This window comes from Schistocerca gregaria, chromosome 1, assembly GCF_023897955.1.
Source record: "Schistocerca gregaria isolate iqSchGreg1 chromosome 1, iqSchGreg1.2, whole genome shotgun sequence".
Lineage (NCBI taxonomy): Eukaryota > Metazoa > Arthropoda > Insecta > Orthoptera > Acrididae > Schistocerca > Schistocerca gregaria.
The window spans coordinates 743463312-743480229 of record NC_064920.1 but is presented as its reverse complement, the minus strand read 5'-3'; the positions used below and the strand labels follow the sequence as shown (position 1 = coordinate 743480229).

General features: G+C 38.0%; 1 protein-coding gene across 2 annotated transcripts in view; it reads left to right on the top strand.

Annotated features, from left to right (window-relative positions):
- LOC126267500 (vacuolar protein sorting-associated protein 4) overlaps positions 1 to 16918 on the top strand; it is a 153447-nt gene that overhangs the window by 120620 nt on the left and 15909 nt on the right. For both annotated transcript variants that reach the window (XM_049972805.1, XM_049972797.1), the window contains exon 8: positions 1699 to 1927. In XM_049972805.1, the coding sequence (XP_049828762.1) occupies positions 1699 to 1927 (229 nt within the window). The remainder of the gene's footprint in view (positions 1 to 1698; positions 1928 to 16918) is intronic.

Genomic DNA, 16918 nt, shown 5'->3' with positions numbered 1-16918 from the left:
GATGTTTAATATGTTTTGTCTCATATTTACTGTTATGAATTGCCCAGATAGAAGGCATTATTTATTCCTTTCCTGTTGTAGCTGTGCACTGGATTGACAGGGGTTCAGATGAGACCTGGGGGACCCATTGTTTGCACTCTGACCTTCACACTGGAAACCTATATACTTTCACATCTTTTCAAATCATTCCTCATCTCTGGCATTTTGGTGCCTTGATTTTATTACTTGTACATACTATAACAGTTAGTCTAAATTATTGGATGATGCCACTAACTCTATACAAACTCACTCATTTTATGAGGGACTAACAACCTCACTGTTTATTCCCTTAACCCCCCCCCCCCCCTCGGCCTTACAAGTAAAAAACCAAGTATATTTTACAAACAAATCATATAATTAACATCTGACCGAGTACAATGTGTGACAACATCCAGCCACCTTTTATCTGAATTCTCAGTGTCGCAAAAATGTTCCAAGAAAATTTCATGAAATAACATGCTATGTTATATTAAAATATGGTTAAGATTGCCCTTACTTTATTTGTCTGTGGAATGTAAACTATGACATCCAACTTCAGCAGGCTGAAATTCTGATGGTAAGCTGGCATTTTAGAGTGCTTAACAGGTTAAAGTGGTTTACAGAATTTTAATATTGACATATGCAGATAAGAGAAGAGGATTAGTGACTTGTGCATGCAGATAGCATTTCTCTTATCCTCACAGACCTCTGTGTGCAGCAGTTGACTGCATCATGGAGAATTTGGAGCTGGAACTGCTGCAATGGTACTGAGGGCATAGTGCGCTTAGACTGCTAAGACAATCCACTGCACTGCAGATGAAGGGTTAATTTGAAACAGTTTAGAAGTGGATGGCTTTATTTAAATCTTTCATATTTCCTTCAAAGGTGATGCGCATGGATATCATCTCAGGCCCTGCATTTGTGAAGTACTCAGGTGACTGATGATTAAAAGTGTACGAAATAGTTAGCACAGTAAGTATGAGACAAAAGAGCATTTTAAATTTTCTCTGAAAATTGAGGTAGTTTTGTGAATGGGTGCTGAATTTGTTGAGTGCTGACCAATTTCTCATCAGTATCTAGATCATTTAAAAAAGAATACATTGATTTTGTGTACTGATTTGTTACCTGCTCTACCAGTTTCCATAGAAATGAATTTTTAGTCACATCATTCGAAAACCAGACAGATATTGAAACAATAACAGGCAAATACTATGCATGTTTCAAGATTGCAGGAAAATCCAAATGTCACCTTTCATCAGTAGAGAGTACTTGCTAACGCAAAGGGTTGGTTTGAAAACCACAACACTTTACTGTGCTTGATCCTATTGGAGGTGGTTTGCCTTTGCTTTTCTTCGACCTTTGAATTGACTTAGCCAGCTAATTATAGGGAGACCTACAGTTTAACATGAACTCAGAACCATGGTGCAACTTTGCATTTTACACATTAACAAATGGTTGCTAGAGGTGAAAGAAACTATAAGCGACTTCAAAAATCCATGTATCTAATACGGATCCAACAAAAAACTGCTAGATTTGTTGTCTGGCACAAGCTGCACAATTTAAATAAATAAAGGAAAGGTGATTTATGATGTAATTGCATGTGGCTGTCAGCAGAGATGCCACTGCAAATGTGTTACCTTTTTGTAGATATTAATTACTTTTTCATTTTGTTTCTTTCAGATATTCTGGAGCAGACATTAGTATTGTAGTGCGAGATGCACTCATGCAGCCAGTTCGCAAGGTCCAGACTGCAACACATTTTCGAAGAGTTCGAGGTCCATCACCTATTGATCCTAATGTAATAGCAGATGACCTACTAACTCCATGTTCCCCAGGTTGTCCTGGCGCTATAGAGATGACATGGATGGATGTTCCTGGTGACAAACTATTTGAACCGCCCGTGACAATGGTAGGTAAAGAAAACAGAAGAGTATATTTTGCTATTCCATTTATTATTTTTATAAATTTGGCTCCACCCCTCCTAATATTTGGTAGCAATGAAAGGTTACAAAGGTCTAATCCTGACACCTTAGTTGGACACTTACACGCCATTAGTCTGTTCATCCTATTTCAGTACTCAGTACATTGAAAAATTATTCCAAATGGATAAATCCAACAGTGTTGGCTTTTTCTTTATCTCTTTTCTTCCATCTTAAAATTAAGATCATTTTGCAGTTAATTTTTCTGTCATTTTTTGTTGCGAGTATCATAAAGGAAAGGCGAGAACAATATAAAATTGTGAAAATCAGCAGTTACCAATGAAGTATATAACAACACCAAAAGCATATTTCCTGCAGAAAAGCTGTTAAGAATTGAATATGTAGAGGCAAAATATTAAATAAAATTCTGGGAATAATCTGCTTGAGGAATAGTGCCTGCCATATCATGGGATTGGGGAAGCTATACGTGCACTGAGGATCGTGCCAAATGATTAGCATCTCAAGGAACACAGTCAGTAGTGATTGGATTTATGTGTGGTAATGTGATGCTCTTCAGTTAAAGGCTGGGGATGATTTTTAAGTCCTGCACATTCCATAAATTTTTTGCTTGCGTTAGCAGTGTGAAAGTGGAACATTGTGTCATGTCTTAGCCAACTGAATTTGTAGGAAAAACTGTAAAATGAAGCTCAGCCTTTATGACATGGCGGAAGCACTGTGCCGGGTGCTCTGAATATACCAGACTGACGTAACAGCCCCTCAGCATGCTGTGATATGCTGTCTGGACATGGGCAGACCAGACAAAATAAGGAAACTATGGAGCAAGAGCTAAGAGACTAGCATCAACTGAAACAGTGTTAGGGGCCACAGAGTTTAACTTCTTGTTACTCAACATCGGGGAGCCATTGAAGAAGCACCTTGCACACCCAGTCAAGGCATGATGAACTTGTATCAGCACATGGTACTTACTCAATACGTCACCATCAGATGCACCTCTTCAGCAAACAGTGTGTCCCAGTGAGGAATTGGGAATCCCTGAGAATGTAAATCTACGCTGCACGCTATGTACATATGTGGACCTGACAAACAGCTCCCAAGTCAGGAGACATATAGAGTAACATCTGTAGACTACAACTCCTTATAACTGCACCATGGTGCCCTAAATAGACATTTCTATTCTTCAGTGCCCATTCTGAACTCAAAAACAGAAGCACAGGAAGCAGAGAGAATTTGAATGTCAGTTAACGCTTACAAAACAAGAAGCATAACAAAGGTTTCAAAAATGATGAATTTTTCAGTGATACTGCTTCTACTACTAGCAGAAACCGTATAGCCTGTAGATCCTACAGACATTTGTGGAAGCTGTAAATATACATCTGATTCCCCAGAAAATCATCACAACTGGTGTAAAGTAATATTACGACTGGTGTAATGTAATATTGTGTCTGCTGCACATTTCCATTTCCTGCAACTGCCATAATATTATGACAGCTGCATACTAAGTTTTAGGTTTTCATTTATTTGTTAAGATCCATAAGTACATACTGGAATACAATATAAATGTCTTTCGCGCAACTTATAATGAGGAAAAAATAAAGGTTCATTTAGTTACCTTGGTGATAGCACATTAATAAAGATAAAAGTAAATATGGTACTGAAAGTTCCCTGATCTCAGCAGAACACTTCTTTGACCTTGCCTAACAATAGTTCTGTTCATTGTGTGCCTATGTGATCACCAGGAAACAAATTATTGATTCTCAGTAGGCCCTGTGGTTCATTCACATTCGTTCAGCTTGTAGTGGAAGTCCGTTAGTGAATATGGTGATGCAAACAATATTTGAAACATCAATTGTCAACCGGTACCTGTAAGTATCTGGTTAATTGTTTTGGGATTACAGAAGTGTCTGATTCCACCCATCTGCTTTGACCCATGATGTCATCAATATGGCAGAAATTGCTATTCTACTCGTCTCCAATATGGTGCCTATGATGTCACTATATACACTTGGCAACAAACATGAAAATACATATAAATAAGACAATAACATCTCCCTCCAAAACTACAATCAGACTTATGGGACAATCGCAGGATATTTATTTTTGTTTGGGCGGGGGGACAATCTAAGTATAACAATAAAAAACACACAAAATGGCAAAAATACATTTACAACATTCCTTTACACCAACAAAAATCGAAAGGAATCTGACACTTCCCGTGAACTATGTAGGTCAACCACAGCTGACGATACTAAAACACTAACACCTACAACTAAAACTACAAAAATTGGAATAGGACAATTCCCTTCATCTCTATAGGTCAATCACAGCTAATGGTACCAAAACACCAATACCTATAACTAGAATTACGAAAATTGGAATCTGGCATTTTCCTTAACCTATATAGGTCAACCACAACTATTGATACCAAAAAACCAACACCTCAATAATCGAAAAATACACATCCCTAAATAAATTAAAACACATTAAATACACGACACTTCACAACTCGAGAAGAATTTAATCAAAAGAACAATTACTTACCACCAACAAATTCTGGCACTGCAAACTTGGTCGATCAGCTCCCCCCCCCCCCCCCCCCCCCCCCCACACACACACACACACACACACACACACACACACACACACACACACGTGAACACTGGCGCATGTTCCCATCCCTGGTCTGAGGTGACAGAACTCTGGTCAGCCTCATGTTCTCACGACAAATACTCAGCGATTGGTCCAAATAACTGGATGAATTTAATAATGGACAACATGTCCTCCCCCATCTTTGACTGCAGCATAGCACTGTGATATTTCGATATTTCATCATCATATCCATGCCTAACAACAGAAGCCACACAATAAATTAAATGTCTTACCACACAACAAACAGCAAATCAATAACATCTAACAAAACCGCCAAACACACAAACCAAAAAATTAACTTATAACTCACTGAAAAAACTTAAGTCCCAAACTACAAACACTGCCAATGACTTCACGCATCCAACACCAAGACTGAAATGAATCCAATATAACACATTACACTCAGTACATACACTTACACACCACCAGGAGGCACCATCAGACTCAACAAGATGACATCTACCAACTCATAAACTCCGCACTTAATGATGCCGCAAACCGCAACACCTTTACATAACGCACAAGTCAAAGCAGGTGGATGGAATCAGACTCTTCCACTGACCCCATGTTTTCAGTGACTATTTACTTTGTGCAGTTTTATGACCCAATCTCTGTAGTACTCCTTTTAGTAATATGTAGGCTGGCTTGTTCTGGGCTATAGAGAGCTTGTTTTTCAAGCACCACCTCCCCACCCTGTGTAGAGTACCACAGCCTTTGGTTTTTAGTTCTCTTGTAGAGTTGGCTGACATGGTAACCAACAGATCAATGAATGCAACAACACCGTCAGTGTGTGTATACCCAACCATCTCTGTTAGGAGGTGCTCGATGGAAAGACTCCGAAATATGAGGTCACAGGTTGAACCTGGTGGGCACCCAATTGTGATTCCCTAGATCATTTTGTTTAACCAGCTGCCATTGAGCTATGTAGTCTGCATTATTACACTCGTCTATTAGACTTGAATAGAGTTGCTGCAGGGTGTATAGGCAGACAAGGAAAAAAATCCCAGATTTTTCCCAGTCAAAAAACACACATTTCCCACACATTAAAATACATTTCATCCAATGAGAAAAAGACACTTTCTCTATAATAAGTAAGTCCCTCGGAGCTGTAAAAATAGCAATCCTTTGAATGGTGAAGGTTTTATACACCAGTGTACAACTTGGAGAATGAAAAAACTTGGCAAAATAAATAAATAACTTTTGGAAAGATCTGTGATGTGCAGCAACATTTACGCTGCATATTTTCATATTACGATATGCTGCGTATTTTCGTATTCATATTACAAAAGTATAGATTCGAAACAGCATATTAGTTTCTGAAGCATTGAAACAGAGATGTAAATATGCTTCTGTAAGAATCATAGCTGGTGCCACATGATCTCGCCAGCCAATGACAGCAGATATTCAGAGCATAGGCCACGTGACATAGTCGGTTAATAGCAACATCACTGTCAAGTAGTGTGAACACACAAGTAGGAAGAATTAATGGTTTAAATAAATGCACCGTAGTGCAGCTGCAAGAAAAGTTAAGCTTTCACATATACTATTGGCATTTTTTGCGTGTGTTGCACTTTGACACACCCCACAAATGTGCCAGCAAAATTTTAAATAATGACATTAATGTCTGGTCTTCTGAGCTCAAAATTCTTCTAAGTGGGTGGTCCTCAATGTGTTAAGTTTTAAATGAGAGCCAAACACTCTGGGATTTAAGAAATTCATCACGCATTCTCACATGTAACGTAATTCATCTTGCGTAAAAGGTCATGTACTTTGAAATTAATGCTTTTCAAAGCACCATTTGCAGTATTTTCCCGCGACCTGTTAGAAATACACTCATGCTCATAAATTAAGGATAATTGCAGAATATGGTGCCAAATAACGTGGCACTGCATAAAACTGGTGCTAATAGCATAGATACATAGGGAACACACACGACACAGATCTGTAAGTCCACGGGTGCCACTCCATTCACCTGATATCTTCTGTTTCAAGGAACTCCTCCATGATGGCAACTCGGTGGAGCCATGTGTTATCATCCATCAGGAGGAAGTGGGACCCACTGCACCCCTAAAAAGTCCACATGCACCCCTAAGCTGGTGCAAAATGACATCCCGATACACCTGACCTTTCCTCTGTCAAAGACATGCAGGGGTTTACATGCTTTGTCACTTATATTAAACAAGATTGTTTAATAGTAGTGACAAAACCTTATGGTTATGCATCAAGTTGTATAAAGTTGACTTAGGACATGGCCTGTTTTAGGCAAACATTTAAATAATATTTTATGTCCTGAAGAAGACATTATTACTAACGTTGAAACCTAGGTAAACAATAAAGTTAACCTGCAACTGTAGGCTGTATATTCTTATACAAACAAAAGAAAAGTTCGGAGTAGGTATTAAAATCCATGGAGAAGAAATAAAAACTTTGAGGTTCGCCAATGACATTGTAATTCTGTCAGAGACAGCAAAGGGTTTGGAAGAGCAGTTGGACGGAATGGACAGTGTCTTGAAAGGGGGTATAAGGTGAACATCAACAAAAGCAAAACGAGGATAATGGAATGTAGTTGAATTAAGTTGGGTGATGCTGAGGGAATTAGATTAGGAAATGAGACACATAAAGTAGTAAAGGAGTTTTGCTATTTGGGGAGCAAAATAATTGATGATGGTCGAAGTAGAGAGGATATAAAATGTAGACTGGCAATGGCAAGGAAAGGGTTTCTGAAGAAGAGAAATTTGTTAACATCGAGTATTGCTTTGTGTCAGGAAGTCGTTTCTGAACGTATTTGTATAGAAGTGAAACATGAATGATAAATAGTTAAGACAAGAAGAGAATATAAGCCTTTAAAATGTGGTGCTACAGGAGAATGCTGAGGATTAGGTGGGTAGATCACGTAACTAATCAGGTGGTATTGAATAGAATTGGGGAAAAGAGAAATTTGTGCACAACTTGACTAGAATGGATTGGTTGGTAGGACATGTTCTGAGGTATCAAGGGATCACAAATTTAGCATTGGAGGGCAGTGTGGAGGGTAAAAAGCCTAGAGGGAGACCAAGAGATGAGTACACTAAGCAGATTCAGAAGGATGTAGGCTGCAGTAGGTACTGGGAGATGAAGCTTGCAGACGATAGAGTGGCATGGAGAGCTGCATCAAACCAGTCTCAGGACTGAAGACAACAACAACAACAACAACAACAACAACAACAACATTTGAGAAATTGGATAAAATTAATGAAACACAAACAATAAAATTCAACCAGTCAAAACTCTTCGGTAAAGAAACGGGAGAAAAAAATGATCTCTCATATCAGCTGCAGGGTGTTTGCTGAAGAAACTGCCGAGGAAACTGTAGATGAAGCAGGTGAAGGGCATACTCGCATGCATTTGTCAAACAAAAGTCTTCCAGGTCACCATAAAGAAGTGAAGATGAACCAGAAATTGACTTATTTCCATTAGAATTATTTTTTTAATAAATGTACCCACATTACTTTCCTGTAATGTTAAATTTTGTGCAGGAAGTCCATGAGACAGAAGAATGTTATTTCATTTTTGATTACAATTAAAGGCAATAAGGCTTAACAAACTTCATCCAAAATACACATTGAAAATGATCAAGTCAAAAAGCACATACAAACCACAAAATAGTAAACAGTTATAACAATGGAAGAACAAAGTGAAAGAACAAACAACAAAAAATATAAAATAATCCTTTTGCAGATCTACAAACCTTTTGAAGAACACGGAAAGAGAAGACATCATGTTGCAGCAGCAGGCGATGGCGGTAACAGCTTCATTGCAATCCAAATATTTTTTTTTACTAAAGCTTCACAAATGTGGTGTGATACCTTAAAGGCAAAGAATAGGATTTAGTTGTGACATGTCACCAAATAAGTCAACACAGGAGAAAAAAAGTATCTTCGAAGAATTATTCCAAACCACAGAGGTGTTTCAATATCATATGTCTGCTATAATTCTGCACTTCAGCCCTAATTTTGTAATCAAAAGAGAGAAAACTGAATGTGAAAATTGCAACAACAGTAAACGAATTTTGTCACACCAAGATGAAAAAGTCATAGAACTTGCTGTCAACCAATTAAATAACTTCACACATTCATACATCGCCCAATACGGTGTACTTCTTTTCAGAAAACTGCCAACAGTCTTCATCTGTCTTCAAGAACTTAGCAAAAACTTTGGTTCTCGAGTGCAACAAGAGGTTAACAAACTAATGAAGCAACATCCGAACATATACACAACCATCACAAAATCCGGGACACTGACGAAAGAAACATTCACTTAGTTCTTGGATAAAGTTATGCAACCATATGTTAAAAATTGAACCATCATTCTTCATATTGATTCATGGATGAAGGCAGAGTACCACCATGTTCATAGAAAATGATTCCTCCAAAGTGCTTGCTGCTTTGTGGACACTGTGACACACATTAGACATGCTTTTACCAGCAAATAAAACATTTCATCTGAAAACTACGTTCATTGCATAGCAAAGGGACATAGCAACTAAATGCAGTGCAATAAAAATCTATCCATTGATTCATAACCAGCTGAACAATCAAATTCTCAGAAAAAATGGTCCGTTACATGCAATTCGCCTCAAAATTATTGCCAACATGTGAAATGTTGACAGCATTTTCTTGCCCGAGTGACTGTGGCAGACCTGACTTCTCCTAATGTGCCATCGCCTTGGTAGAAATTGTCACATGCTAAAAGGCACTTAAAGTACATTGGAAACTTTGACTGTCATTTTCTCAGAACCGGTTAAGTAACTATGGATAACCCGAGACATGGATTCGCTCATTTTGACCCCTCTTCCATTGTGTGAAGATTCTGCTAAATTGGGTTATGGCACTTGCTGTGTTCTCATAAGATCAGATACACAGATGAACATGCAAACTAACAACAAACCACAAGATGGGTGGCGAAAATGAGCAAGCAAACTGCAAAAATGACAGATACACTAGAAAAAAGGAATATAACCCAAAAAGTAGCTGGTACATCAAACCAGTTCCTCTAGTATCACCATGTGGGCTGTAGATCTGGTGGCCTTTTTAATATTGTATTGTGAGCAAATGATTGCCTTAGTTAAGGTATTCTTAAAATTGTGTGTATCTTGAATGTTAGTAGCCACGAAAAGTAGAACATTTATTTGCTTCACTTGTATCTGTTGTATCCGAGCTTCTACCTTATTTTCTGACATCCTTGCAGTGCCAGCTGCAACCACGATTGTGAAGGATGTGGGAAGTGGGCTTCCTTTTTCTTTACCATACAGTCTCGCTTCCCCTGTATGTTAATGACTTCTGCATTTATTACAGTTCTTCAAACATAAGTAATAAAGAATACCAACTACAGGTTGCCATAGGAAAGCTCAATATTGCACTACTTACATTATCGGACTGCTCATCCACTCCTGGACCTTTATTTGCATAATGAGCTAGTTACAGTAGCAGACACATAACCACTCTCTAGGACTAGTGTTTGATACCAAACTAGCAGGACTGCCTCATACATGCCATCTGTAACTGAAGTGTCAGCAACATTGCTCCACATTTTTGTGACTTGGTAAAGCCCTCACATTGTTCTGGTTGGAATACAGAAGCCTCACAAATGCATCAGCAACCCCATTGGTGCAGTGCCTTTAATGTCCAGGTCATCACTGTAGGGTCAAACTCCAATGTATATATGTCCCGAGGCAACCGGGAGATCCAGGAAAAACCCGGGAAATTTTTAGAATTCTGGGAATTGTTCATTGTTCATTGTTTTAGTTTTCAGGTAAATTTTTGTAATTTTGTCTGGTGAGGACAGAATAATACTGCAGCAGTAAAACATGAACGAGAGAAAGAAACGAAAATAGAAAGTAAGTTGTAAGTTGCAAAGAAATTCGCAATATACAACAAAAAACCACACTGCTCATAGAAGCGTCTGCTAACAGCAAATTGTTTCAATGGCTTTAGGAAGACTATGCAATGCTTCATAACAACACATTGCCTCCAATGAGCGTGACGTCACAACTGTTTACATTAGTTTCGTTTGAGCAGTTGCGGGCTGTTGTGCATGCACAGTTGAGTCATGTGTGAGTAATACCTTCTCCCGCTTCTGGCTATAGAAGTGTAGCTGTTAGCTGTATAAGCAGTAGCAGCAAGCAGCCAGACGCTACCCGCAAAAATTTTATTGGCGCGCCCAAGCTGCCCGATTTATGCATGCGCAGCAGGCCTGGATCCATGGGCCAGGATGGGGGACCGAGGTATCTGCCCTGGGCGGCAATTTCAGGGGGTGCCAAATTCATGTTCTTTGTCAAGGAAACCTTGTTTCACACAGCATCTAGCATCCAGTGCACGTTGATCTATCAATTATTCACAAGATTTTGAAGTGCATCCCTCTTGGTTTTTGAACACATTCTAAGTTGATTCCTGAATGAATCATAAGTTGATTTTTGAATGTGTGCGTAGTGGATGTGAAATCTCTGCCAGGGAAGTCCCTGTTGCTCCTAGAAACAAACTTTCCTGCAGACAAAAGGGAACAGGGCTATAAGAGCTGAGCGGAATAAAAGCGAATGGGGGAATGTCAATTGCTGTTTGTTTATGTGGTTGACTGGGTTTGCGAATGATCGGTGTTGTTATAATTACTAGCAAAGTCAATAGATTCAGACTACCAGAGTGGAAATAAATGACTAACAGGAATAACAGGCAAGAAAGATTATGTATTATCTTCTCGGTGTATCCAAGCAAAAGAAATTTTGATGGAAAATTTTTGGCCAGATCAATACAGTAGTATGGGCCAGTTGTACAGTCACAGGCTAGCAGCCGCTTAAGTTCTGTTCTGGGAGCAGTGTGGAAACCGCGCTGTACGAACACATAATAATGCTTAGCCAGAGAATAAATGTGGGATGACTAAACTAGTGATTGAGGCAGGGTTAGTGTAATTAATTGGAGAATAAGTTTTGTCACGGCTTGAATAGTTATTGAATCAGTGATAACAAGATTGATTATTAGAATGCGGAAGGAGAAGAAACGGGGACAGCACACAAATTATGGAAGAATATGATGATTCCAAATTTATATAACAATTTTTTGCTACTACTTTTCGATCTCATGCTTGAGAAATTGGAGCATATGCATAAACTATTTCCTAACATAAAGCTTTTTGCTTGCAGTAGGCCTAAATAGGCATTTGATATTGGTACTTCCTGAATTGTATTCTGTCATATTATAAAAAATGACCATTTGTGCCCAGTCTCACTTACTTGGTGTTTTGTTACAATTGCTGCAATATTAGAAAGGCCTATTTCATTTTATCTAGCAGACAGTGACAAAAGAGATGTAATCAGATCGAGAAATCACGCCAGTCTTTGGTACTATTTGTATTGACAGCTTTTTCAGTATTTGACAACAACGTTTCAATTTTTCATTAACAGGTCTTACATTTCCTTGAACATATATGTTTTATGTTTGAGACATCTTCAGAAAGATGTGCACTACAAAATGAACATATTTATGAAAAGACAATTCTTTTTTTTAAAAAAAATTGTCATCCTACCTGAAACCCTTAGTGATTTTCCTTTTTCCTCTTTGTTTACTGCTCTCACATCAAATGATTCAAAGAGGAGGAGGGGGGAGGAGGGTGTGGCGGATTTCTGTGGCTGGGAGCTATCAAGTGAACTAAAATTTTCACCTTTCTTACAGTCGAGCATTAATCGCCTTGGAGAACAAGGAAGTTATTTTTGTCGGTTTGCTAAAGAAATTTGACTTTTATTCATCTTTTCCGCAGAGTCAGTCAATTTATTTGAAATGAAGTGTTTAATTCTAGACTATTGGCTAGTTTCAGCTGTTCGCTGCCTTTGAAGTTTTCATCTTCTAACACATATGCCACTATGCCATAATAAAGAACCAAACATGAGATAATACAGTCCAAGAAAATTTGCATCCTGAAAATCACACTGAAAAGGTTAATATCAGGTCAAGGACTACCTCATTGGGTATCGGGATGAATGTGCACTTAAAGCTGAATTATGCATTTTACTATGGTTCACAAAATTTGGATGCTCTTGGAGTATCCTCTAATGTCTTCTTTCTTCTATGACATAATGTAAGACCTCTTAATGTTTTTCATGTACAAACATACTTGCTTCCTACGTCATCGTAGCTGCACAAGCATTGTGCCGCCTGTTATCTGGTGCAACTGCTGAAACGAACCTATTTCTAACAGGTTGCGGGAAACTATTGCAAATAGTGGTTTGAAAAGTAGTACTTTCAAAGTAAATTTTCTTTTACACAAGGTGAACTATGTGTGAGAATGTGCAATGAATTTCTTAAATCACAGAGTGTTTGACTCATTTAAAAATCAAATTGAAATTTTTACTGGCGCATTTGTGTGATGTATCTTAAAATGTAACATGCGTAAAAAAGATCAACATTATATGTGAAAGCTTAGCTTTTCTTGCAGCTTATTAATCTGAGACCCATATTATATATGTTAACTTTAATTTTCTTGTAGCAACACAATGTATATTAATTTAAACCATAAACTTTTCTTATTTGTGTGTTCCCGCTACTTAACAGTGATGTTGCTATTGGCTGACTACATCACGTGTCCTATTCTCTGAAAATATGCTGTCATTGGCTGGCGAGATCACGTGACATGAGCTGTGACTGGCTTACGAAAGTGCATAGCAATCTCAGTATCAATTCTTTGGAAAGTAACATGCAATGTTTGGTGGAATTCGAATTTATAGTTCGTAATACAAAAATACGCAGCATACATGTTGCTGCATGTCAAAGATCTCTTCAAAACCTCTTTTTTTTCCGAGTTTCATTTTCTAAAGTGATAGGAAATTCTACGCTGGTGTATAAAGCCATAGTCATTCAAAGGATTGATAAGTTCTACAGTTCCAGGGAAAGTATGTGGTCACTTGATACAGAAAAAGTGTATTTTTAAGCAGGAAATCTGGGAAAAATCGGAGTTTTTTTCCTCATCCGTGTATACACACACCCTGAACTAACTCGCAACTGACACCTTTCAGAAGAGTCCTGTAGATAGCTTCCTGACAGATGTGAGATACCGCTGTGCATATTTGATGGCCTCAAGTAATGCTTAACTATGCTGTCCTTGTATGTAACCTCAAAGACCATCCAAACCACAGTTCTCTCTTCTTGGATAAAAGCACATGACCTCCATAAAAACACACTTGAATTGGGATCCCAGTATCATTGCATGTACTATTCACCTCCTCTGAACCATATGTGAGCCCTCTGTACCCTCTCTTGTCATCCTCACAACTCTCTCTTGGAGGATCCCTTGCCCACAACTTCATCTAGATCTATTCTTCATCTAGATCTATTCTTCAGGTCAAAAGACATAACAGCCCATCTACTCTACGATAACTTTGTTGATGTTAGAAAACTGAAAGAAGAATGGCAAAATGAAGAAGTCATAGAAGTCCAAAACATATATTGTGTTAATTGTTGGCTGGAAAGAAGCACAGCGTTTCCAATGAGTTTCAGTTCACTAGTTCTGCTAGCATTGGGGCACAATATAACTGAAAGAAGAATGGCAAAATGAAGAAGTCATAGAAGTCCAAAACATATATTGTGTTAATTGTTGGCTGGAAAGAAGCACAGCGTTTCCAATGAGTTTCAGTTCACTAGTTCTGCTAGCATTGGGGCACAATATCCTTGACGAAATGTCAGAGTATAAATTGCTAATCTTCTTTCTTCTCTCCCCTCCCCCCCCCCTCCCCCTGTGAAAGTCAACAATTTGACCATACCACTCTGGCATGTAACAATAAGGTTATGCATAGTGAACGCAGTGAAAGGGCAAATGAAAATGGAATGCTATGTTATATAACTTCCATTACATTGTGTAAACTGATGTAACCATTCTGTGTACAGAAGAGACTGCCACATTTATATTTGGTATAAAATGACTGTCACATGCTGAAGTGCAGTAGATAACCACTAAAAGTATCTGCATCTGCAGATGAACTTATAAACTTCAAGTAGTCTCCCATAGATATAAAACAGCAGTAGACTGTGTGTTCCAACATGGATTTCAATGTACAGTGTTTCCCTGTTAATCATATCTGCACAAGAAGCAAACCCACAGATAAAAAGTGCAAAGTGACTAAGAAACTTACACAACAGAAACTTATATTGGACACCAAAGTTTCTCAGTGAAGACTGTATATGTCACAGTAACTAATAATAGAGGGGTAATTGTACATACAGTCCACTGCTTCTTGAAATTTTTGTGCAGTTCAAGAGGAGAAACAAAAACACATGCAGTTAATAATAAAACTCTCAAAGTAATACCAGATGCTCACCAGATCAGATGCACAAAATCATTAGAGTTATTAAAAAAATGAAGGTTCTTGAAGATGTTATTTCAGTAAAAATTATATGGATCTGTAGGACAAGTTAAACAAACAAAATTTTGCAAAATTGTAAGCAGATTGTTATTGATAGAAGATAATTTCCCAAAGCTGAAATACATCTCTTTTACAAGGAAATAAACAGATAAAACAAAATAAAAACTACAAACGTATCAATGACCTGTTTACAATGTGGCTGGTAATCACTAAGATTATCATCAGCCAGACACAACAGAGATACTTTTTAATGAAGCAAAGAAATGAGCAGATTTCAGAAATGGGCAATGGACTATTTGCAGGTCACTAATAAAATTATATAATTGGACAATGAGTTTGAATTAGCATTTTATTTTGGGTTCATAGATTTAACCTTCAAGCACGCACACCTCTGTATGAGGTGCATCACTCACAAATAACTTTTTTGTACCGTTCCATTGTTGTTTTACAATTGCGAGCCCATACTATTCCTTCATTATTGCTTCAGCTAACACAGTAATAAATTGTGTTGTTATATGTCCAAGTGAGCAGCAGTAATATAAGATAAAAAGGCAAGGTAGGTGATAAAAGTTTACAATCTGTGCAAGAAAATTATCCAAATTCCGAGCTAGCAGCACAATCTCTCAGTGAAGCAGTTATCTATGAGATAATTAGTAATCAAATAAGTGGTTGGCAGAGATCTGATGGTCATTACTGTGGGGTAACTCTTGTATGTGGCAACAGTGTGGTACAATGAAAGGTTCATTTTATTATTGTTGAATTAAACAGTGATTTAGCTCATATAATGTTCACTGATTTTATTATTGTTTCAATAAACTAAGAGCAAACTGTCCTCCCGCTCGCGAAATGGTGCACCTGCTCAAGGGTTAAAGAAATTTTTTGACTCAGTTGCAACAAAATCTTGCTGACAGCCCTTGAAAAGCAAGGTACTGGTTCAACTGAAACTAATATACTGAATATTGTACTTGCCAGTGTTACAGCTTCCACTACAATTCATCAAGATAGTGAGAATGAGGAAACAGTAAAAGAAATACTTTGCCACTAAAACTAGTCTCAGCAGTCCTAGAAGTAGTTTTCATATATTAAATGAAGAAGGAATATGGATTAACGGAATTTATCTAAACAACCTTCATTTTACAGCTCATATTGTATGACATGAAAATAGATGTTAAAATCAGTAATAAGATGGCTAAATTATATCACAATATACTGAAAAGAAAATTATACAAGGGACAGTTATAAGTTGTAATTATGACCTCAAAAAATAGTTTGTTGCTTGTTTGCAGGTTCATGTTGTGGCACACATTGAAATCCCCATACCACAGTACAATATCATGTCCTCATATAAGCCAAACAAAATAGTGTAGCCCATTCATAAACTGAAGTATTGTGCTGCAATTTGTTTTCTGCTTTTGACTGGGAACAACATTGCAACACCCACACTGAACTGGTTGAACACCAACAATGCACCATCATACCACCACTATTAGGTGGCACTGATACTTCCAACAAGATTAAACACATCTGAATAATGAAACACTAAGTTACAGTCCATATATCTGTTAAGCACCGGGAATTGCAAGAGAAGTGGTGGCCCTTGTGCTCAAAGAACAGCATACCACATTCAAAGGGATAGTGGAATAAGTGAAAGTCAGTCATGGATCAGTTTTAAACATCTTGCATGACGTTTAGAACATGACAAATGTTGCCATCCTCTGGGTTCTGCAACTGCTCATACCCATTCAAAAATCCCACCAAATCAGGGCAGCAGTGGAAATATCTCAGCTGTTTCAGGTCAGTCCCAAAGACTTAATTAGCCACCTAATCACCAGGGATAAATGTGGGGTGAATCGCCATTACCCTGAAACAAAGTGGAGATACACAAATGCACCACTACTGTAAAAGGCTAAGACCCAACCCTGAGCAGGCAAGG